The sequence below is a fragment of the Hippopotamus amphibius genome, chromosome 7 (assembly GCF_030028045.1).
Source record: "Hippopotamus amphibius kiboko isolate mHipAmp2 chromosome 7, mHipAmp2.hap2, whole genome shotgun sequence".
NCBI classification, from domain to species: Eukaryota; Metazoa; Chordata; class Mammalia; order Artiodactyla; family Hippopotamidae; genus Hippopotamus; species Hippopotamus amphibius.
The window spans coordinates 142,480,782-142,506,615 of NC_080192.1; the positions used below are offsets into that span (position 1 = coordinate 142,480,782).

The 25,834-nt window shown below is 38.3% G+C and overlaps 1 protein-coding gene across 1 annotated transcript in view; it reads left to right on the forward strand.

The window, feature by feature from the left end:
* YWHAQ (tyrosine 3-monooxygenase/tryptophan 5-monooxygenase activation protein theta) overlaps positions 1–13,942 on the forward strand; it is a 30,936-nt gene extending 16,994 nt beyond the window's left edge. Inside the window, exons 3-6 of the mRNA XM_057742611.1 lie at positions 8,449–8,572; positions 11,264–11,427; positions 12,080–12,175; positions 13,774–13,942. Coding sequence (XP_057598594.1) covers positions 8,449–8,572; positions 11,264–11,427; positions 12,080–12,175; positions 13,774–13,833 — 444 coding nt within the window. The 3' untranslated portion in view covers positions 13,834–13,942. The remainder of the gene's footprint in view (positions 1–8,448; positions 8,573–11,263; positions 11,428–12,079; positions 12,176–13,773) is intronic.
* Positions 13,943–25,834: the final 11,892 nt, after the last annotated feature.

The window sequence follows — 25,834 nt, forward strand, 5'->3', positions numbered from 1 at the left end:
ACGTTAACTATCCTTAAAATTGTAGATAATCCTCTAAAAGAGGGTTGGAAAACTCGTCTTAATAGCCAACTCAATCCTCTGCACATACTAAATACGAAAAAAGTTCTGTCCTTCTGAATAATCTGAAATACTATCCTCTGCAAACATGAGTTATCACAGGTGTATTGTTATTCAGCATCTTGTCATAATTCTGTGTTGTTACAGTTTTGGAAGAGTTGTTTTCACAGATTATGACCACGATTTTTCCAGTTACTCAATATTTCAGTTGCTGTAATTATTCTACTTGGTGACTTCTCTTTTATTCCATTACTTCTTTCTTCCCAACTCTAAAACGATTCTTCCAGTAAAGGTCTGAGTGGGAACTTCTGTCTTTGTCTGGAAACGTCTTTATTTCGCACCTGCTTTTATATGGTACTTTAACTGGTTATGGTATTCTAGCTGACAGTTCTTTTTCTCCTCACTTTGAAGATACTTGATTGTTTTCTGATGAAAAATCAACTGTCATACTGTTGTTTCTTCCTTTATAGGTAACCTGTCATTTCTCTGATTGCTTTTAAGAATTCTCTTACCTTTGACACTCTGCAATTTTGCCATGATGGTCTAGGTATGAATTTATTTTTGTTTTATTTTGCTTGGGATTTAGTGTGCTTTTCTGCTTTGAAGATTATTTATACTAGTAACTGGGAGAATCTCAGCCATTATCTCTACATAACATCCTTCTCATTCTTTCTGTTTTCTCCTGGAATTCCTATTGCATATTATCTTAGACATCGTATCTTAGACATCTCTTCTATTTGCATCTTTTGACTTAGCCACACTTTTTTCATCTTGTTAGTTCTTTGTTCTGTGTAGTTTCTTCAAATATGCCTTCTGTTTTACTAATTCTTTTTTTTTTTTTTTTTTAATTCTGAAAGCTCTCTCCCCCCACCTCCAGGCTACTTTTTCTTAATTCATTGTATCCTCTTCTTTCTTTGGACTTATGTATCTTTTTCTTATTTTTCTTTTCTTTTCTTCCCCAATATTTTTGGTTGTTTTAATCAAGAAAATGTTCAAGCTTAACAAAAATAAAAGAGAATGCTGTAATACCCCGCCATGTACCCGTTACCCTGTTCTAGCAAGTAAGAGCTCTGTTTGGTTCATATCCGCAACACACGCACCCGTTATTTTGAAGCCAGTCCTGGGCAGCATCTGTTTCATCCATAAATATTAAAATACATCTTTAAAGGATTCTTCAAAAGAGTCTTCAAATATTTTTAATATACTTATGTTTTATTACACGTTGTTTCATTTTTTTAAGTTCTCTGGTACTAACCGTCTGTTTGTCTGCTGATCCCTCATTATGGTGGATCTCTCCCTTGATTAGCTTTGTTATTTCTAAACATTCAGATATAGTTTTTCCTAAGGAACTTGTGTGTGTGCCTTGAATTATGGACGTGGTTTTGATGATTTGTTTCTGCTGGGCACACCAAGCCTCGCCCCACTTTTACACAAATTTTCAGCTTGTGGATTCACACATTATGTATGAAATAAAAATTTGAATAACATCTGCACAGAACATAGATTTGGGTTTCAGTTTTCCGTGGGAGACTACACCCACACCCACCCACACTCCACAAAAGCCCTTGCTACTTCTCAGCAATGATAGACAAGGTTTTTCTAGGGTCCTTACTCCCTACACATCACTGTCATTGTGTTGTAAACTTTTACTTTTTGTTCAAACTTTGTTTCATCTTCCTATCTAGCACTAGAATATCTCCCTTCCTTCCGTTGGAGCTTTGCTGTATTTTTTTCTTCTATTTTATCTATTTCTGTTTAGCATTTTCATTATTTTTAGAAGGGAAAGTCTGCTTGGTTCACTGTATTGCCAAAACCAGAAAGTCATGTTTCTACCCATCTATTTTAAAGGTCAAGAGTCATAAATTTCTTGAATACTCCATACAAGAGTGAGTGAGAGGGTGTGTGAGTGTGTGTGTGTGTGTATTTTAACCTGATACACTGCTATTCAGGTAACATTTAATATGTGTTACCATTTCTCTGGTCAGGTGGACAGTACCTAAACACATTCAGACTTGTATTTCAATTAAAAGTTTTCTGTTTGTGTATTGTATTTGTGCTAAAATCACATAGTCACATTAACTTGTGCTGCTCACTTTGGTCAGAAATGTTGGTAGTATTATATCTGATATAATATAATAGAAAAATATTAGTATATGCAGTTTTATTGCCAGACAGAATCTTTAAATACATGAAGTTATATGAGATACAGCTGGAAAATGGACTAATATCAACATATATCCCTTCGTATCAGTAAGGGAAAAAACTCATTTGGAAAATGGCAAAGGATATAAACATTCTGTTTAAAGAAAACTGCAAATAAAACTATAGTAAGATATTTTTCCTTATTAGATTGGAAAAGATTAAAAATGTTTGATAATACCTTGGGTTCAGAAGGATGTTGAGAAATTGGAACACTCATACATTGCTAGTGGGAATGTAAGCTGAAATTGCCCCGAGGAAGGAGAGGTAAACACCTGTCTTCTAAGGATCAAGTGTGCATTTGGTACATCGTTGGAAATGTCAACAGATTTGAAGCAACTTAAATGTTCATCAGAGGAGACTAGATAATTATGGGGTGCCTATACTGTGGCACACATAGTACTGTTCAGTGTTACATAGTGTGAGGCAGGTATACACATATGAATATGGAATGATCTCAGCGGGATTATTATATGGAAAAGGCAAGGTGTAGAACAATGTATGTAGTACACGAACATGAGGGAGGGGGAGCGTATGTGGATTTTAAGTGTATAAAATATCTGAAAGCACGTACAAGAAACTGGTGGTGATGGTTACCTTGTGGTGATGGGAGGGGAAGCATGGGCTGGCTCAGGAGCCAAAGAAGGGAGAGAAACTTTATTTTTCACTTTTGAGTTTTAGGTTATTTTAATGGAAACCAGGGTCTTATTGTGTGTGAAGAGAAGATACAAGTAAGAAGAATCCTGTGAGGTTGAATTTGAATTCTGGATGTATCAGTATGAGATGATGATTTTTCCAAAAAGAAATTTTTGCTGAAGGAGTGAAACAGTGAGAGAACAGAATGGAGGAGACATTTTCTTTTCTTCTTCTTCTTTTTTTTTTAAGAAGTTTTAGAGTGGTGGTGAATTAACTACTGTATGTTATTACTTTGAAAAAAATAAAGAATTAGGAAGACAAATAAATCAAGAAGTCCCTGTGCCATTTTAAGCCCTATAACACGAGTGAAATTCTTTTGCTATTGCATCCATTTCAGTATGTCGCCATGTCACGGTTAATGTTCATTTGACAAATAATGAGTCTTAGTGTGTGGTAGGTACTGTGTTAAATGCTTAAAATACCATATGCAGAATTTTGTGAATGAAAAATACTAAGGAAACATTTTTATCTAGAAGTTGCTCTGCTTAACAGGGTGCTCCTTTGATTTAGTACCTTAGAATTAGCATAGATTATTAAAACTAGAAAATATTTTGATTATTTTATAGAAGAAATTAAACTAAGGAACTTGCTCTAGATGGAGACTCGAACCATATTTTTGGTCCAGCATTCATTCCACTGAGGTTCAATTGTAGTTCATGATGGATATTGTGAAGTTTGGTTCCTTGTTAAAATGTACTTTTGGTGGTTTGGAAAGTTTCTTTCTACTTATTTTTTGTTTTAAAAAGTCACTGTCTTCAGTGACTTTCTACCTTTGTGCAGTTGTGCCTTTTCCTATGCCATGGGCTCTGCCTTGGAATGTTTTCTTCCTCCATGCTTTCTGCCTCCTTGTAAAATCCAATAGAATTTTCTGGATGAAATATGACTTCCTTCTTGAGTATTGGATTTTACTTCGATTTTGGTCTCTTGAAGTTAAAACCTAATTAAGAGATACTTACTGTCTAGAGACTTTATTCTTCCTACATGTCAGTGGTTCTTTGTACTGTGTATAATCTTGAAGTTGTGATGTTAGAAAAATTTAGCTCTTACCATTAGATAAGTGTTCCGTTTGTTGAATAGTTATGTTGCCCTATGTACTATATTATTTTTTTGCTTTACTAATTAAATAACTTAAGGCCAAAGCCTTCTCTCTCTTAGATATGCTCTGTTATTTTATAGGATAGTGCTTAGAATACTAGCTTTATTTTCAGATACTAGCCCCTTTTAATTAATTACGTGACTTTGTGTAAGGTTTTTGATTCCTAGGTACTTTTATTAATTTGTAAAGTTATTGTAATGGTTCTTTATATGTAAATAATACATACAGAGTGGTTAGGATAGGGCGTGGCACACATGGAACACGTAAATATCTGTTGAGTATAATCTTTTATGGTAATGTGATGATTAAACTGATAAAAATATACATATAGTGACTAGTATATATGTGCCCTAAAGTTAGAGATTGAACATGTTAATAGTGTTTTATTTAATGAATTTCAGTAAGCTGATAGGAAATTGAAAATCCTTAGAACGTTCTTTATTTCCTGTTGATTATTTTGTTAGTATTTCAAGGCTCTTCATCAGTTACCTGCTCTCTTGAAAAGTCAGTTTGGTATGTAAAGAATAAGCTATATAATGAGGAAGAAGAGCTTATTTTGTCTATAAAACAAATCACTTATAAATGAATTTAAGGTAAAAATATTAGTTTGTTGAATGCCACAGACTGTTACCACTGAGGCCAAATTAATTGCTTTGGAAAAGCTATTATAGTGATGGTAGGATTATTGTGTGTAAGAAAAATTCACTCCTAGAGAGAGAAAGTTTGTATTGGAGTTTTGTTTATTCTCCCTTATCTTTTCTCTAAGATGTGGGGTGAGGACGAATAGTGACTATACTAGATTTGCGTCACTGTTATTTCTTGACCTTTTCACTTCCTGTGTAGTTCTTTACTGCTTCTGTGAAGCAGTCCCCTTTATTGTTATTCTCATCCTATTTTTCCGAGATTAAGCTTATTCTAAGGTCCTTTAACATCTCCTAAAATGACACGTATAATTATATTTTTTCCTCTGACTTTGTGTTTGAGTTTCTTTGGTCTAGAATGTTCTGTTACTAGTGCCTCTTGTAATTTTGGGTAGTAAGTGTACTGACTTCTTCACAGATCTCTCAGATTCTTACAAAGGGATGTACATCTTGCATTCTGTCTCTCAAGTAACAACCCAGCACTGGAGGGGGTCCCAATCTTAGCCTCCCAGGATCATAAAATTTGCTGGTTGAAGAGTTGCAGAGGGGTTTCCTGCTTAATTGACATGAGTAATGTACTGGAGAAATTCGTGGAGGAACTTTTAACTACATTAATGTTAAGAATCGATTCCCTTCCTCTCTTCTCTCCTGACTTCTTACCAATGACCTTATCTGGGAAGATTTTCATATTCGAGGGAGCCGCTTGTCATTTTTGGTTTTTATTCTCTGACCTGTATTGAGTCTTTTTTATAATTTAATTTTTTTTTAACAAAAAATTGTACACCTAGGCTATATACCTTATGTATTTTGTAGCCTTTATTCTATGTGGTGTTAATCATAAATAACTGGTATTGATAATACCTGATAACAGGCATGATCATTTTGGTAAGACATGAAGCAGAATCCATTGTCTTTTAATTGGGCTAAAAAATCTACATCGCTCCTACTGATAGCACAAGGAAAGACAGATTATTCTGTACCTGTTGTTTCCTTCACAAAGAGCTAGTGCCATCTGACAAAGAACCATGATACCTGGCTGAAACTCCAGGATGGAAGTAGTGCACAAGTCACTTTATAAAAGCCACCACTGTAAATCGTACGTCATGGCTCTATGCAAACTAGTGATCAAATTAATAATTTTAGAAGGGAAAAGTTTACAGTTAGCTTATAAGTGGCTGTGTAAACTGATGCAGTAGCTGTTTAGCAGCTTTCCGGATCCTTGGAAGGCCAGGGTGCCAGTAAGACAGTCCTCATGAGCACTCCCACTCGAGTGACTTAAGGGGGTGAAAGCTAACGTCACGCTTCTCTCCTCTCCCCAAGTCCTCGTTCTAGTCACTTTCCTCAGCCCCTGCTACCACATTTCTGCCACATTTAATCACTAAGTACTAGGTCTTAAATGTTCCAGGCAGCTTTTTTTTTTTTTTAATTGCAAATACTGTCTTTACCAGAGCTGGCACCGTTGTTGGAGATCCTCTGTGGGATCTCGTCTTAACTGCCTGACTCGCGAGAAAAAAGTGAGAGGCACTTCATTTTATGTTGTAGTTCCTTAGTTTGGATACAAGCAAAGGTGTTGGTTCCCACAGTATAAATACTATGTTTGCATTATTTGATATTGCTTCTCAGAATTTACTCTTGTTTAAATTTATTTTTGTTAAGATGGAGATGCCTGAGTCAGTTTGAGATTTTAGAAGCCTTGTGAACTTTCTTGTGACTGTCTCACCATTGCCCTCCCCCTTTCCTCCACAAAAAACCCTAAATTTATAGGTTCCATTAGAAATAGTTTTAAAATCGAAAGTCATTCATGATGTAAAAATGGTATTAGGGGAAAAAGTTAAAGCATTGATTTTGTAAGATTCTGGGATAGAGTTTTTCTCAAGTTCATTTTAATAAATAACTGTTAAAATTGTATTGGTGATGTTGATCAGAAGACATTCTTACATGATCCTTCAGTCCTTTTCCCACTTAAGAGTCTGATGGTACAGAATCAGCATTTGTTTTCAGTTGGCTTTACTGTTTGGGTGTGGCCCATCTAAGTGCTTCATTCTTGGGCCAGCAACTTTCCAGATGTAAGCCACACTTTTGATCCTTGCCACTTTTATAATGTATAAATTTCTGGGGCTTCATTACCTAATCTTACTATAATGCTAAGTTTAACTTTCCCTGGGCTTCAGAACCTTTTAAAATTTATTTTTTTAACCTAAACATATTTTTCATTAAATTTAAGTATTTAAAAGGTTTTTCTGTTTATTTCCTTTAAAATAACATGCATATAATCATTGCATTTTGTTTAGGCTCTTTTTATTCAGATAAACAACAGGAAAGTTCCTGAGTTAAAACTACATTTTGGGGCACTTCCCTGGTGGTGCAGTAGTTAAGAGTCCACCTGCTAATGCAGGGGACACAAGTTCCACCTGGTCTGGGAGGATCCCACGTGCCATGGAGCAGACTAAGCCCCGTGAGCCACAACTACTGAGCCTGTGCTCTGGAGCCTGCGAGCCACAACTATTGAAGCCTGCAAGCCTAGAGCCCATGCTTCGCTGCAACAAGAGAAGCCACCACAATGAGAAGCCCGCGCACCGCAAGGAAGGGTAGCCCCCATTCACCGCAGCTAGAGAAAGCCCGCGTGCAGCAAGCAAGGAAGACACAATACAGCCAAAAAAAAAAAAATTAATTAATTAAAAAAAACCCTACATTTTGTAAACCATCTTTTACTTCTTTAGTATCTATTTGTTGATTTTACTCCCAAATCTATGAGGTGTAGGTGTTACTCTCTTAAAATTTCTACGAGAATTTTATTCTCCATAATATTTTTATTACAAAAAGGTTTTTAAATTACTTAGCATCAAGTAAAATTGATAATCCAAGAAGGTATCTATCATATTCTTGTGTGTGACTTTTTAATACTCCTGGGCACACCTTGTACAAATACCTCAGTTTGAGAGGCACTAGCTCATTGGATCAAGTGGACATTTCTTGGTATGAAATGAGAGATAAAAGACATACTTAAAATACTAACCCAGTTTTTAAAAATAGTTATATTTGATAAACACGACTGTCAAATTGCTAGATAAGTTTCTAGGCCGCTTGCTCTCGATCCCTAGACTCACCCTTTTTTTTGAATGGGCGCTGCTCTGCAGAGGACAGTGAGTAGCCTTGCACTGGGCCATAATGACTGACTTGTTCTGTGATTATACTGTGCTTCGTGCTTGATGTCGTAAACATTTTATTTCCCCTCCCTAAAATGGTTGCACATCCTCGTTTTCTAACTGCTGTATTCCTTCCGTTACTTCTTGACAAGTCAGATACCCCTTCCCCAGGGAAGCCTGTCTTAACAGTGATCATTGTCATTAGAGCCAGGCATTCCCTCTCTCTGCTTCCATAGCCCCTTATTCACATATCTGTGCTGTTAATGGTACACTTACCTCTTTTCTTGTTAGACTGTGAACTCTGAGGGCAAAGACTTTAAGATTCTTTATATCCCCTCTGCTCAAATACAGTGCCTAGCACCTAGCGAGTATCAGGAAATGCTTGCTTGAATGAATAGATGAGTGGACAGACAGGCTCTTTCTAATTAGCGTTTGGCGTAATCTAGCTTTACCATTAGAAATTATGACTTGCTATGACCCAAAAGCATTCAGCTGATGGCAACCACCTGACCCCTGCTCTCTAGCCATGCTTCCAGTCCTGGGTGGTATGGTATGGAGTTACTGTGGCAGTTATTTTTTAGTAGTGCCTAATGTTTTAACTTATTTCTTTCAGGAATTGTTGGATAAGTATTTAATAGCCAATGCAACTAATCCAGAGAGTAAGGTCTTCTATCTGAAAATGAAGGGAGACTACTTCCGGTACCTTGCTGAAGTTGCTTGCGGCGATGATCGGAAACGTAAGAGTATTTTATGAGTAAAGCTAAAATAAAAAAGGAAAGAAGGATGGATTTATAATGTTACCTTATGTTCTCAAAAATGAAAACATCCTCATGAATTTACATTATGTGCTCTTTATGAGAAATTAAACTCAAACTCTCTGATTATAACCTGATAAGATATTATTAAAAACAGGCTTAGTCCAGAAGATCTACATACAGTAAATGCTGGAGAGGGTGTGGAGAAAAGGGAACTCTCTTGCACTATTGGTGGGAATGTAAATTGATACAGCCACTATGGAGAACAGTATGGAGGTTCCTTGCAAAACTAAAAATAGAGTTACCATATGACCCTGTAATCCCACTCCTGGGCATATACCCGGAGAACACCATAATTAAAAAAGACACTTGCATTCCAGTGTTCATTGCAGCACTATTTACAATAGCCAGGACATGAAAGCAACCTAAATGTCCATCAACAGATGAATGGATAAAAAAGATGTGGTACATATATACAATGGAATATTACTCAGCTGTAAAAAAGAAACAAAACTGAGACATTTGTAGAGACATGGATGGACCTAGAGACTGTCATACAGAGTGAAGTGAGTCAGAATGAGGAAAACAAATATTGTACATTAACACATATATGTGGAATATAGAAAAATGGTGCAAATCAACCGGTTTGCAAGGCAGAAATAGGGACACAGATGTAGAGAACAAACATATGGACACCAAGTGGGGGGGGGGGGCGGGGGGATGAAATGGGAGATTGGGATTGCCATATATACATTACTAATAAAAAAATATCAAATTGTACACTTTAAATATATGCAGTTTATTTTATGTCAGTTGTATCTCAATAAAAGTTCTTAAATTAAAAAAAAAAACAGGCTTAGTCTTTTAGGCTTTAGAATTTGGTTCACCATATTTTTAGCCCCAGAGTTCTTTACATGTGTTTTGGGTGATTCTATTATTTCACAAAGTCTTTAACATCTTATATCTTGAAACTAAGATGACTGGAAATTACATATGGACTATAGAAACAGGATGATGTACTTTTTCTGCTTGACACATTTATTAACTACTACCTATTTTGAGGGATCATAACATTGACTGCTAATTACACGTAACCAGATTTCTGAAGAGGACAGGTGAGATGAGAGTATTATTGTTGGTATATAATTTGTCACAGAAAACAAAGATATGGGAAAAAGAGTAACCTAATTTTCTAACTTGATTGTAAAAAAAAAAGTCGAAGTAAATTTATTAGCAGTGAACTCAGTCTCCTGACTTATTGGTAGCTGCGTGTACTGTAATATATTGTGTGTGTGCCTGTTACTAAATGTATCAAGCAAGTTCTAGGTAGGAGGATCACTTAGCTCCTTATTGGTTTCAAGTAAGTTTATTATTTTGTTCCTAGTTTTACTCCATCCAGAAAGGGCACGCCCTATAGATGGCTATTATCACCTCCTCTCCTCTCTACTTCACAGAGAACCACTAACTAAAAGTTAGGTGGGTTTACCATCCCCAAATCAGTGTAATTGAAGATATAGAGAAAACTTTTGTATATCGTTGTAACAGAATCTGTATAGTAAACTATTGTGTTATTAAATGCTTAATTTCTGTTGCCATAAAGATAAGCAAAATTGAATATGACAGATGTTTGCACAAAACTGAACATTTAAATGCCAGCTAGTCAAAGGGCTGTTTTTGGGAGATTGGGCCATAGTCCTAGCATTAACCTGATCTAACCCTTTCTGGCTCATTGGAATTTTCTAGTTTTATTCGTAGAATACTCCAGTAGTCTGAGATTTGTAAATAGTCTGTATTTACAGTCTGGAAGCTGAGACACTTCAGTTACTCTCACTGTAGTGCCTCCTTAGTGCCAGACAGCAGGAGCTCCGTAGTTAAGTGTGAGTGAGGGCTGTACCAGCTCTGCTTAGATCAGTAAACGTGCCATTTCAGAAGAAGGAAAATGCACGTATTTGGGTTATAAAGGGATAACTTTAATTTCTGTTAGGTCAGTCTTTTTAGAGCTGTAGTGGGCCCAGTGGCCTCAATCAGAAAACCTAACCTTTTCAAAACATGATATAATCAGATTCGTGTTGGTAGTACTTCCTGAACATTTTTTTTCAGGAAGGTGACATTTGTATTAGGCCAGTAATCAGACTCTGGTCAGAGCAGATTCTGATCTGTATATGGGCGCTTTTATGTTGCCCTGCACATAATACGTCTTGATACTGAGGACCAGTATTATTTCTACAGAGAAGTCACAAAAATAGAGATTTTGGTGGTGATGATCTTTGTAAAATGTTTCCATTGTTATGGGAAGGGATATTAACAGCTAATTTTTTTCAAGATTTATTGAGATATTATTGATATTATATCAGTCAAATTATTTTTAATTGCTGCATTTTCAGGTAAAGACATGAAAGAAGAAAATTGTTTTAGCCCCAGAGATGGAAACACCTGATATATTATCTCATAGTTTTTTTATTAAGCTGATTATAAGCAAGCAACATTGTAAACTAATTTTTTAATAACTGGGTACGAGATAATGTTTTTGGTTTGCTACTGTGGTTTTAAAAGAAGGCTACAGGGAAAAGTCTGGTTCTGCTGAGTTAATAGCATATGTTAAAGGTATTACTGTATACTGGATAGATACTTTCAGTATCATGCTTTTTTCTTTCGTTTTTTTCCCCTTCACAGAAACGATAGATAATTCCCAAGGAGCTTACCAAGAGGCTTTTGATATAAGCAAGAAAGAGATGCAACCCACACACCCAATCCGCCTGGGGCTGGCTCTTAACTTTTCTGTATTTTACTATGAGATCCTTAATAACCCAGAACTTGCCTGCACACTGGCTAAAACGGTAAGGTGTATGTCCAGAAGTACCCTCTTTAGGTGATTTAAGATAGCAAGCGTGTTAATTTCTAAGTATTTTATGTAGATATCCAGGGATAATTTCTACTACGTTTACTTGGATACCTCCTCCTTTTTCTTACCATCATGACCACCCACCACTACCCCTTCTCAAGACCTCACTCTCCCAGCTGTGGTTGTGAGAAGTAAGATCTCTCTAAAGAGCATATTGGTCAGAGTAATCAAAAAAGTATGGAAGAAACCTAGAGGATTGGAAAGTGATGCCTGCCCGGTTTGATCGCTAGAATCTCTGCATTCCTCAAAGTGCTTCAAAATGAAAGCGTTCAGAGGGGTTTTTGCAAATAAATACTAGTTCTTATTTGTAAGAAATATATTGGTCATAGCTGCTGTGCTGTCTGTCCTGTGAAGGAGCTAAGAAATGCTTGTTTACTGATTAAGTACATGTAACTTTATAAGTTTCAATCATCCTGAAAAATTCTTAAGCTGAGAATCTGAGGAAGTGGTTTCATTGAGTTTTGTTTTTAATGGATAATAGAACATACAGTGGATGTTCATCTAGTTTATAAAAATGGTTTGTGATTGTAGAGTATCAGTTTGTGTTGATGTAAATATTGTTTACCGTGGATATTAATATTTGTCAGGCTTTTGATGAGGCCATTGCAGAACTTGATACACTGAATGAAGACTCCTACAAAGACAGCACCCTCATCATGCAGTTGCTTAGAGACAACCTAACAGTGAGTTTTTCATTCTTTTAATTTTATCTTCTTTTTAGGAACAAAAGTATTAATGTTTTATTCTGGCTCCCTATCTTTTGGGGCAGCTATATTAGAGCTACACTTGCTCTTAGAAAATGAATGTGTAAAAGTTACATAAAAATATTAAATACATGTTAGTATTTTGTATAGGACAACTGTTCTTTTGTAGGCAGATTTTCAAGTTGAATAGGCATCTTATCAGACCTTCCTGAGAAAGTACTAAGATTCTAGGGACTCATTAACGTTATTGACTGTTTATTTCACTGGTATGAAGATGTTGATAAATTATGTTAATATCGAGAGTTTGTCTTTTTTTATTTGTTTTTTCTTTTGTTTTTCTCCCTACCTCTTATATAGACAGGAGATGTAGGAAAAAATAATAGAGAAAAAAATACAGGTTGAGCTTTACTTAGCTTCTTTTGTAGGTTCAAGTAAATTTGATATGTCATAAGCTTAGAGAAAATGTGGGAGAAATACACCTTTTAATATAAATGTAGTTCTCCCCCCCCCCCCAGTTTTGATGCTTTATCTTGTGCTAGATAAAAAAAAATTTAACAGTAGCACCATATCTGTTCACCTTTGCTGAACAGGGATATTATGAAGACACTTCGTTCCCAGCCATTAGAAATCCCTCTGGTTGTGAGGTAGGAATAGGAAAATGGTCAGCGTAAATAGCTTCTACAGAAGGAAAACAAACTGAGCAGTTAACTTCTTCCCAGATGCACCATGGAGCTCTCTTTTCACTTGTTCTGTTTTCTTTCTCTCAGAGACAGTTCTTCAGGGATATTTTTTGTGTTTGTTTTTATTTTAGCATCTTAACAATGACTGAAAGATTGAGATTTTAGCTTTGCTAAAATTGCCAGTGGTGTCTTGGTGTTGGTCTAATAGAATCCATTTTGTGAGCTATTATTATACACAGTCAGTAAATATTGACTGTTCCCTTCTGCACCTCATTGTTCCATCCTAAAATTAGAGAGATCCTTGGAGATCACTTGTATTTGTTTTAACATCCTGCCTGATTCAAGAACCCTTTCTACATATCTTCATGCACACGTGCTGCTTCCCTGTAACTTAGCATCGTTCACTCCTGTTTAACTCTTTGCAGCATACAGAGTAAGCCTGCTTCTTTTTCTATACGACAGCCCTTCAAATACTTGGAGATGGGTCCCTGACCCCCCTAAAATATTTTGGCCTTATTAATCTCATAAATTATATGTCAGTAGTGCTTTTAAGAAGAGTATTGGGCTGCCAGGGATTGAGAGAACATTACATTCTAAGGATGTTAGTTACCTTGTTTTTATCTGAGATTATAGTAAGCTTTAAAAACATACTCCGGGATCATATATATGTGTTTGTCATTTTGTATAAATGCACAGTGAAAGATCTACAAGGGTACACTTTGGGAGGAGTTGATGGTATTTGGGGTTTGGGGAAATAAAACTTACAGTCTTCGTCGTAATCTCTTTGAATAATTTACTGCTCTCAGAATTACATTTTGATATAATAAGAAGACTTGAAATAATTGTCTAATCTAGAAATAGTAACCTAATATGATTGGGTTTTTTTTTCCCCCCTAGTTATGGACATCAGACAGTGCAGGAGAAGAATGTGATGCGGCAGAAGGGGCAGAGAACTAAGTGCATACAGGGTGTCATCCTTCTTCCCTCAAGAAACCTTTTTACTCATCTCCATTCCTTATTCCATTTGGATTTCCTGTAGCAAAGAAACCCATTCCTGTGTATGGAATCAACTGTTTGTAGTCTTTTCACACTGCAGCTTTGGGAAAACTCCATTCCTTGATTTGTGTTTGTCTTGGCCTTCCTGATGTGCAGTTACTGCTGTAGAAAAGTATTAATAGCTTCATTTCATAGAAACATGAGTAACTTCCAAACACTTATGTAGAGGACTAAAAATGTATCTGGTATTTAAGTAATCTGAACCAGTTCTGCAAGTGACTGTGTTTTGTATTACTGTGAAGATATGAAAATGTAGTTAATTACAATTTAAAGCGTGTTCTACATTACTTCTTAATTTCTACATTCCCTCCCTTATTCTTCTTCGGGGATTTCCTTTCAGTAAGCAACTTTTCCATCCTCTTATTGTATTCCTTTTTTGGTAGGAATCCAGAAGTATTAGATTGAATGGAAAAGCATTTGACATTTTGGGGCTGGGGGTCACAAATTAAAATGCCTCCTGTATCATATATGATGGAGGTCTTCTGTATCTGTGACAACAGGGAGTTTCCTTATTCACTTTTCATTTGCTGCTGTTTAAGTTGACAACTTCCCTTCCCAATAAAAATTCACTTACACCTCCTGCCTTTGTAGTTCTGGTATTCACTTTACTATGTAATAGAAGTAGCATGTTGCTGCCAGAATACAAGCATTGCTTTTGGCAAATTAAAGTGCATGTCATTTCTTAATACACTAGAAAGGGGAAATAAAGTACACAAGTCCAAGTCTAAAACGTTAGTACTTTTCCATGCAGATTTGTGCACATGTGAGAGGGTGTCCAGTTTGTCTAGTGATTGTTATTTAGAGAGTTGGACCACTATTGTATGTTGCTAATCATTGACTGTAGTCCCAAAAAAGCCTTGTGAAAATGTTATGCCCTATGTAACAGCAGAGTAACGTAAAATAAAATTACATTTTATAAACCATTTACTATGGCTTTGTAACAGTTGCATACTCATTTTAAGGGACAGGTGAATTTACTATTTTCTGAAGTTTATTGATACTTCCCTTTTATCTTACGTAAAATGGAGCAGTGATACCCATTTTTCTGCATTGTGATACACTTGTCTAGGGATGCCTGGACCTGTATAAAATTGGACGACATTTCTTAAGAGTTAGTGTTTTACCATAGGTCAGTTTTATGGACCCTCTCTTCCTTAGATGTAAATGGTATTAGTTAACTGTTAAATAAAGTGGACATTTTAAAACTAGAAAAGTTAAAATTATGTGATTGCGAGTGCTTTGGCTGGTGTTAGAATTATGCTTCAGTGGATATTCAAACAGAATGTCAGTTTAAGAGTACCTTGTTTAGTTTTCAAATAATTCTCTGTAAACACTCAGTTGTACCATTGGTAACTTCAAAATAAGTTTGGTTTTATAATATTACCATGGCCATTATACTTAAGCCTGTGTGGTATTGGCCTGAGAATTTATTTTAAAGTCAGAAAATAATCTGAAAAATTAAGCTGTATAGGATTATCCGTTTTCTCCTAAAATGTGACTATGAAACAAGATTTCATTTGCACTTGATTTGTTTTCTGAGGGGGAAATGAAAAGACAAAATTGAATGGGACTTGCAGAAAGTATCCATTTAAATAAGATTGATAGGACTTTGGTCCCCCAATATCTAAATCACTGAACTTTTTAAAATAAAAAGTTTCAATAAACACTGAAAGAACATTGTGAATTAGGAGAAGAAAATTTCAGTTCTAACAGAGTCAAAAGTACTGAATGAAGTAGTCTCTGGACTACTTTGGTGAGTTATGAAAGTAGCCTTCCTTCTTAAAGAGCTGATTAGTCCCAGATTACCTCCTTGCTTTGGGAGAGGTGAGCATCTTTAGAAGGGGGCCCAGCCAGAGGATATGTATTGAATACTGCTAAGAACTCAGTCGGAGTAGAGGGAGGATTTAAAGCCAGGTTTGAGCTTTCTAATAGTAATTATAAAAATTACTGTCTGAGATAGTTCAGAAATGTTAAATGTTACATCTGTTTTGTAGTTAGAATTTTTTAATTGGCGGTTTTCCCTTTAAAGTGTCATTGGTTCTAATAACTAAAAATAATGGGAGGTGGGGATTGCATTCTAACACTGATTATCCAAAATAGAAATATCAGGGATTTCTCTTCCAACATACAGTACACTCAGCCAGATTATTTGATCTCAGATTGGGAGAGAGCAGTAATTATTTTGAATGGGATTGGTAGACTACACTCATGTCTATAACTTTAAATATCGGTATAGGGCTTACTAGGTGGCGCAGTGGTTAAGAATCCGCCTGCCAATGCAGGGGACACGGGTTCGATCCCTGCTCCAGGAAGATCCCACATGCTGCAGAGCAACTAAACCCGTGCGCCACAACTACTGAGCCTGTGCTTTAGAGCCCTGAGCCACAACTGTTGTGCCCATGTGCTGCAACTACTGAAGCCCATGCGCCTAGAGCCCATGCTCCGCAACAAGAGAAGCCATGGCAATGAGGAGCCCGCACTCACCGCAACCAAAGAAAGCCCGCACACAGCAAAAAAAGACCCAACACAGCCAATTAAATAAATAAATTAATTTAAAAAAAAATCAGTATAGACTGTTAGTTATTTAAAAGTCATGAAAAACACTAGGAAGTCCATTTAAGGTGTGTAAAAATTCTAATAGAGTAAAATAATTTGAGAAGATAAGTCTAGTCACATATTTAAATGGACTGATTTTTTTTTTTTTGATGGAGTTGAGCCAAACATTCAGAAATATTTGAGGGCTTATCTTAGGCACAAACGTGACAGTTTTTGTTAAATTATGAGCCTGATTTCATTTGGGCCAATTGTAGATAGCTGTCGTCTGTTATATATTAAAACTAACACCTAATGTCATCATCCTTTATGGCTTAGGAAGACTTTCACTTTATAAACTGATTAAAGCAGTTATGTTGTTTATTCTGCTATATATCATCTTCCCTTGTGTAATTTGCATTTTATCAGCATTGCAAGAGGAGAGTTACTATGTGTGTATATCATATATATTACTACTGAATTTTGAGGCCATCACAACTAAGTACCAGTATAAACCACCTGCCACAATAACGTTTTTGATCATTCAGCAGGTGCTTAAGAAACCTGTAATATCAGTACCTGAAGATGAGTCCAGACCATGGTGAAATCCAGCTCACAGCAGACTTGCCATCTACTGCTCAGCCGCATTTCACTTAGAGAAGTCTTCAGTCCTGATGCTTTAAAGGGAGTAAGTAATAATAAATACACAGGGGAGAAGCTGGAGCCTCAACCATCTTCTGTTTAAAATTCCAACACCTTGAGCGTGTCCATAAATGGTCTGGCCCTTTTGTTTCAGTTACGGGGAGCCAGCATTGATTGAATTCATTCTGGTGCCTGGTCCTGTGCTGTGCACGCACATTCATATTTAATCCTCTCAACTGCTCTGCCAAGTACGTTTCCCCTTGACGGGTAGGATGTCTGATCAGGAAAAAAAATGAAGTTATTTGTCCAAAGTTGTGTCTTAAGTGGCAGACCTATAGTTTGAAATCAGATGCCAAAACCAGACTCATTTCTGTGCCACTGTTGCCAGCTGTGGGTGCTTCAGCTTGTTTACTATGGCAAATAAATAGAATTATCTCTTATTTTCTATCATATTTGGAGGGTTTTTTTTTTTAACTCTTCCTCGACTTACGCCTTACTCTGTCAGTTTTGCCCTTGAGGAAAACCTTAAAAGCAGCTCAAGGAATATTAGGATATGCTGGACCTAACCCTTGGTTACGGAAGCAAGTCCAAAAAAATCAGCTGACTTTCCCAAGGTCCCAGCTAATGTTTGACCTGAAACTAGACAACACTAGAAATATGAGAACAGGAAAATAGCTCCAGATTCTCAGTAATTCTCTACTGCCTAAATTGAAAAGAATTTTCGTTGAAAATTATTTCTTCTTGCCATTCAGATTTAGAAAATGAAGGCGTTAGTTTATATTTCTCTAGTAAGTTTTTTAAAAGGTGTGAGCCCTCTAATGATTTTCAGAAAGTAAGGAAATAATGTTCATTACCAAGCATTTGTCGTATTTATGGTTCAATTATGTTAATATGTCTCACACTGAAGGCCCTTGCATTATCAATGTTGATCGTATACTGATGCTTCAGTGTAGTGATAAGGCCATTGGCCAGGGTTCTAGCCCAAGGGTCCCACTGGTAGCTGCATGTGATCTTGGGCCACCATACTGGGGGCCTGACTTACCCATCTTCACAGGTTCTCTTTTTAAGCATCTTCACAAATACAATGCAGTTTCATAAAATTTTGGAGGTAGATTTTTCTCCTGATTTATGAATGAGGAAACTGAGGCACAGAAGCTAATGATACATGCCCCAGGACTTGGGTCTGGTAGCTGCGTGAGTAGTGGTATCAGGGTTCACACCTGGGTAATCTACTTGAAAGCTGGTATCCTCGCTACTATGCTATGTTGCCTGTTTTTGGAGATTAAAGCAGTGACACGTCAGTGCTTTTTGAACTTTACATTATGACCAGTTAGTGGATAGTGGAAACCTAATGGGTCACAGCCAGCTTTTTTTTAATAGAAATCTATGGCATGGGGATTCCATGGTTGTCCAGTGGTTAGGACTCAGTGCTTTCACTGCTGGAGCCTGGGTTCAATGCCTGTTCGGGGAACTAAGATCCCAAAAGCCACGTGGTGCTGTGCGGCTGAGAAAAAAGAGAAACAAATGACATGTTAATAAGGGTAATAGTTTGTGGAATTATTTTCACTTTATGTGAACAGTGGGTTGTGATGTAAAATTGATTTCGACTGAGTTCTAGATGGTCTCAAAGGTGTCTTTGCAATTCGTGTCCTAGGACTTTTAAGTTCATAATTTTACTGTTGTAAATAGCATCATAGTTTTTAATGGTGATGTTGGGTCTCTTCCACTTACAGCATTGCCATAATGGCAACACTTTCTACTTTAGAATTGCTGAGCATTGAGTCCCTTAATGCCCTTTAGAAGAAAAGGAGACTCCCTCTTTTGAGAGTGATACTTTTATTCCACGTTGCTTGAAGGCATGTGTGAAGACTAATTCCTTTATCTTTTCTTCGTTGTCCTCAGAGACTTTTTCTGCAACATATCACAGCCTTTGCCTAAGACCATCAAGGAAGTACTTAAACTCCAGAAGCATGGCAGAGTTAGGATTTACTCAGCTAGCAAAGAGGCTTATTAAGGGCTTTCATGGGATATGAATTACTAAGTGGGTTTGCAACTGGGTTGAGTCCTGAGTAAAAATCAGAACAATAGGCCTTAGCTACTCTACACCCCTAATTTATCTTATTTGAGCTGAAATACAGCTCTTTAAAGAGTGTCTGAGGTTCTTAACCCAGAAGCCTCTCAAAAAGGTTGTATTACTGTAATTTGAACTAAAAATTTAGGAATTTTGTTGCTAATTTAGACAAATGAAATTATATACTGTGGACTCATTTGAGATACTGGGCTATGGAATGCTGACTTAGTTCCCTGTTGCACTTGGGCATTTGCTCTGCTCTTGGTCGCTATACGTACTCCTGAGGGTAGCTTCCACTGTCACCTAGGCTATTGAGAAATGCCCTGGTGTGGTTATTATTGATGATAGTAGAAATTTGCCTATATATACAAAAATCACGATTTTTCTTTCAGTAACAGTAGATGACATTATTGAAAATTAGAAAATGTCTAAGGTCAGTTAAAATTTAACTTCGAGTGCAGCCTGGTTTTTTTTTTCTTTAAAGTTTTATTTATTATTTAATAAATTTGTTTACTTATTGGCTGCACTGGGTCTAGTTGCAGCAAGGTGGGGCTGCTCTGCATTGTGGTGCGTGGGCTTCTCATTGAGGTGGCTTCTCTTGTTGCGGAGCATGGGTTCTAGGTGCACAGGCTTCAGTAGTTGCAGCATGTGGCTCAATGGTTGTGGCTCGTGGGCTCTAGAGCGCAGGCTCAGTAGTTGTGGCACAAGGGCTTAGTTGCTCCACGGCATGTGGGATCTTCCCGGAGCAGGGATTGAACCCGTGACCCCTGCATTGGCAGGCGGATTCTTAACCACTGTGCCACTGCGGCGTCCCCAGCCTGGTTTTCTTTACCCTACAGAAATGTAGGGGAGCTAAGCCTACTTAATGAGGCTCAGGTCAACCTCATTTCTGAGGACGTGTGTATGTATATACTAGAAGTTGGGGTTTCTTGAAAAAATCCCTGCCACTCACTCATCTTGTGAATGCCCACTGCACAGCACCTGACTCGAATAACTCTGGCCCCTGAAAGAGACCAAACTACTTGTTTCTCATTTTCTGCTGGTGTTACCAGATTTTTTGCCCATTTGGAATTAGTGCTGAGCACTCACTCTCTCCATCCTAGACCCGTTGGTCTTTAGGCACAGCCTGTGTTTCAGCCATTCTCCTTAGCAGGTGGTGTCCTTTCAGCTATTCTGGAACTTAGAACCTTGGCGCGTTCACTGGAAAGGTTTCTGAAGACTATTGTGTTCTGAGACTGGGACAGAACCACTACTTTGGACCTAGGAGCATAAATGGGACAGGATTGCCTCTCTGTCCCTACATCTGCGTGATGTGAGAGATATGTGACCTAGCGGAAAGAGATCCAGCTTACATGATCATTCGTTCATTCTTTTACTCGTTAAATATATTGAGTGCCTGCTATGAGCCAAGGACTGTACTGGGTACTAGAACTTGCAACTTTGCCACTTTTTTAGTTGTAGGCCTGGTCTCTCTCAGCTTCAGTTTTCTTACCTATGAAAGAGACACCTGCCCTGCCTGTGAGCCACCATGTGATAGTATTTCCAAGTGTAAATGGTTATGGGACATACGTAGGTAGAATCCTCAGTGAGTAGCAGGACAGCCTAATTTCAGAATTGGAAAATTCTAATAAAGTGAAACCAGTCTTGTGGAAGAGAACACCAACCAACTTGGAGCAGACCTATTGCCCTAGATTTTCAAGGACATAGTAGACACAAAAAGAAAATGACAGTGTAACTTGGGAATGCAAAGTTAAAAAAAAAAACTGTTAAGCAATGTTTTTGCTTCTAATTAGCATTCGCTGATGGAACAGATGGGGAAAGGTCATTTTGTTGAAATAAGTAAAGAAAAAAATCAAGACCCAGAGAACAAGTACCAAGAGGAAATGCCTTTGTTTCTCAAGAGTTAACTTTGGTAAGTGATTGATAGTGCCACAGGGTCATAATTATCAAACTGTAGCATGCATTGTGATCACCTGGAGGGTTTGCTGAAACAGGTTTTGATTCGGTAGCTTGCAGTAGGGCCCATAGATAATGTGCATTTCTCACAAGATCCCAGGTGATGCTGATGCTGAAGGGTAGGACTTGGTACAGTGCTTAGGAAACCACCGCTTTAAGGAAGCAGGAACAATTAAGGCCAAAGAAAAGATCAGATGATTTTCACACTGGGAAGTAAAAATAAGTCAGGCAAAGGATTCTGAATCTAGCAGCACACGGTTGAGATTTGTGCACACCTGAGGCCAGTGAATGAGAGGGCCTTCCTCTCAGCAACCGAAAGTGACTGGGTTGGCTATGCAGAAGAACACAGGAGGCTCTGGTTCACTCTGCCTCCACACTCTCAGTCATGCCCACGTGAATGGCTTTGCATTAAAGTGAAAGTAGGGGATTCCCTGGTGGTCCAGTGGTTAGGACTCTGTGCTCTCAGTGCCAGGGGCCTGGGTTTGATACCTGTTTAGGGAACTCAAATCCCACAAGCTGTGCAATGTGGCAAAAAAAAAAAAAAAAAAAAAAGGCAAAAATAAAATAGATCCTGAGCAAGCAGATTTTGTAATTTGACAAGATGCCAAGTGGGTAAGTTAGAACTGATCCTCCAGGGTCTTAGGTAAGGAGGATCTGTCTGGCTGGTGAATATGAGGTTAGAGGTCTGCGCTCAGCATGGGAGATCAGTGTTGGGAGATCAGCCTAAAGCTCGAGGCAGGAAGCCAGGGTTGTATCTCAACAGTGGGCGGGAGGCCCAGAAACTCAGGGCACCACGTGAGCTGACTAATGGCTCTGTGGGTCACCAAGGTCAAACCAGAGGCCCAACGTTCCTGTTGCAAGGTGGGGCCCTTGGGTTCCTTCTGTTTTTACTCATCAATCCCTCTAGTTCCTACATTGTTGATTCAAGGCAAAAATAAAATGTGAATGAGCTTTCTCTCTTGAAGATAAACTAGAGAAAATATGTCGGCATTTACTGTTGCGTTGTGATGACATATTTCATTTGCTTGTAAGGCGCAGGGCTGTAGCTATGGATCAGAAAGCTCTTTCAGGCCAAACCACAAGTGTTTCTCGCAGAGTCACAGATATCCTGAAGTTGGCTCTGCGAATTTTGCTTAAATTTCCAATAGATCACATAATGTAAAGGATAGTGATTCAAAGAAGTGATTCAAGTCTTTGTTGCTGACCTAGTGTGTTTCCAATCCTGTGTTTGGCAACAAAGGCCCTGAAGACATAAAAAAGCTGGCCTCGCCTCGCAAGTTTATAGTCTGGGGAGAAATGCATAATGAACATGTGAAACACCAAACACACCAAAACACAGTGCCTGTTACATGCAACAGCTCCGTAAATTCCATCAGTGAATGAAATGTGTGCAGCCTGTCTGCGTTCAGAAAGGGGGAACAGTGCAGCCTGGAGAAATGTGGGGGAAGTAGGATGATCCAAATAGCCTGTGTTGTCTAGGGTTTTGTGGTACCACCTGCGGATAAGGAGTGCTCCGAAGTTATGCCAAATGCCTTCAGGTGCTTGTTAGGAAGGATGTGAAGTCAGATGGCTCTGGATATGAATCTTGCCTCCTCCACTTTGCAGCTGTGTGACCTTGGGGATGAAGCTTCAGAGGGTTGTTAGAGGAGCAGGTACAGTAGTTTCTGCATCCTGCATGTGATGGTGTACTAGGTATGATGCCAGGGGAACAAAACAGACAAGGGCCTGATCCTGGCAATGGTAGGAACCCAACAGATGTCTCCTAAATGTACCTTGTTTCATGCTGCTACAGCATTTTGCTGTAATTCTTCATTATGAAATTAATTACTTCTCTGCTAAGTATTTTAAAGCAAATAACAGGCGTTATCTCTTTGGCAAGAAACCTGTGGGTGTGCTGTGTCCTTCATACTGCAGCACGTCAGGGATCATGCTTGTGTATCTTCGTAAGTCCTGTTCCCAATGTCAGGAACGTCCTTCCTTTCACTTGCTGCCTACCAAATTCCTTTTCATCCTTCAAAACCTTGTTTCATTGAAGTAAAGCTAGAGAAAACCCATTGCTAACTTATTCACTTTAAAGTGAAGTGAGATTTCCCTGGTGGTCTAGTGGTGAAGGCGCCGTGCTTCCACTGCAGGGAGTGCATGTTCCATCACTGGTTGTGGAACTAAGATCCCACGTGCTGCACCAACCCCGCCAAAAGAATAAAAATAAAAAAAATAAAAAATAAATAAGTGATGAAAAGTTCCTGATGGCTCTGGGGAGATAGTATTTCTTAGGTGGAAATGAGTATACTAATCTCTTTCTCCTTAGTTCTTTACAGGTTAAACTGTTGAGTTGGCTAAGAAGTTCATTCTAAGTATGTTGTTTCAGAAAAACCCAAACAAACTTTTTGGCCAACCCAATAGAATAAGAGGTTGCAAACCCAAATTAGGCTGCCCTCCCTGTCTTTCTCTTCTCAAGAAACCTCTCAAGGGCAAACATCCCTGTACCTCTCTAGGAGCTAAGAGCTCTTAACTGTACAAAGAGCACTGTACCCTCTCCGTCTCTCAAAATAGATGTCTCACCCTTCTGAATTTTGCATTAAGTGCTCAACTTGAGTGCTCTGTTACGGAGGCACTGGAGGTAACAACTGGGGAATGACGGGCCTTCCAGCTGTTCTCTTTGTGTGTGTTCTGCTGGGTGGATGATCCTGTTACTACCAGCTGTTGGATTGCACACCCCTCTGTCAGATAGCAATCAGGAACTAGCCTGACTCAGCCAGGGCCCATTTTCAGGAGTTGTCTAAAGAGTTACCACCGTTCAGACAACAAAGCCGTGGACTGGAGATCAGAGTCCTGGGCTATCATTCCTACTGTTAACTTGCTATGGGACATTGGGAAAATCAATGAACTTCTTTCTGTAAATTTCAGGAAGGCCTAGTGATTCTGTGAAGATGGTTTGGGAGTACTTCAAACCCAAATGCTCTGCTTTGATCTATTTTATACATTAGGTTTTTGCAAAAGATTTCTTTTGGAGATAGAGTGCCACAGCTAAAAATAATACAACCAACAAAAGGCTTGAAAACATCACCAAACTGGATAAAAACCACATTCCATGTTTATTTAAAATTCACATCTTTGTCACTGGAGTTTTTAATGGATGTCTACTGTGAAATAATTTCTAGAACAAGGCAGAATGCCAGTAAATCATTACTTAACCTGATAGTCGTAGTGATGAAATATCAAGGACTGTACACGACACCAAAAATAAGCCAGGGTTGTAATTCTGCATCAACTTACTTGTCTGATCTGTACTGCTTCAGAGTAAGCCAGTAAATAAATGGTAATGTCCCCCGGGACACCTGTTATGTTCAGACTCTTCAGTGTGATCAGTCCCTCAGAAGCAAAGCACAGGGCTGCACAGTGGCCGCTCAGATCAGAATTAGGGAACCTCCTCTCTGGAGAGAGGCACCACTGGACAGGCAGTTCTCCATGGTTTTCATGCATAATCTGAACAGCGTGGACACAAGACTGCTTCTTTTCTGTTTAGATTCTAAGATGTTTTTCTAAGTAGATCTCATGGATCGGGATCCTAGACCCTTGACCTCTTGGCTCCCTGCAGGGATGTCACGGTCAGCTTGGAGGTTGCCCACTGCCAGCTCTGAGGACACCGTTCACATCAGCTACAATATGACTGAGTTCCCTCCCCTTAGAGCAAGGAGTCTGCAGGCACCCCATACCTGATTGTACCTCCTTTTCCTAAGCCACACTATAGGTAAACAATCTGCTTTTATATAAGAGGGACAAGCTCATTCCTAATCAGCCAGGACTCTCTAAGCCTAAATTTGCTTCTTTGTGTAATAAACTTTTACTGAGCACCCACCTCCTCTGGCCCCAAGCCAACATCCCTCTGGAAAATTAACTGGCTATTTCAAAGGCATAAAAAGCACTCCTCTAAGATCCTAACACTTTTTGTTCAGGGCCTGTCTGCCCACAGCTTTCTGCTTCTTTATCAGTCTCTGTCTGTCTGATCTCTTGGTCATTTTATGATTGACAAGAGGCTCTCTGCCAGTGGGCAGGGCAGGGGGAGAGGAGAGAGGGAAAGGAGGCCAGGCACACAGTTACTTGCTAGTAAGCTTTGGCAGGTAAGCAAGGAGGTTAAATTGCTGGGTTAGGTCAAAAATGTGGGAGTTACTTGTGGATTTTGTTGTTCACCCTCAAGCAAGAATAAACTGGAATTTGCCAAAAAGCGAAGCGCAAATCATTCAAGACTATTAACCAGTTTTATTTTCTGGGGACAGATTCATGAAATAAGATTCCTTGAATGAAGTCAGTCCCCATGCTTCATAACAAGTTTTCTCCAAACGGTGCATCAGCCCAGGACAAGCAGAGCTTACCCCCAACTACGAACAGAAACAAAGAGCTTGGGGAGAGAGGAGCTTGGGTCCATACCTACCATGACCTGGCCTCAAGACTTCTTGGAGAAAATGGGAACAGCTGAAGAATAATGATTAAATCATAAGAGTTTTAATATTAAAAATTAGAATTAGGCAAGGAGGAGTAAAAAAAAAAAATGTAAATTTATTCTCTTCCCTGCTGGCAGAATGGCTTTGAAAGACCAAATATTTGCATAATGTGTGGCTTTTCTGTTTTTTCTTTCATTCAGTTGCCCCAACAAATTGCTTTAAATGCTATGGTTATTTCCCTCCATCTCTACCAGATAAA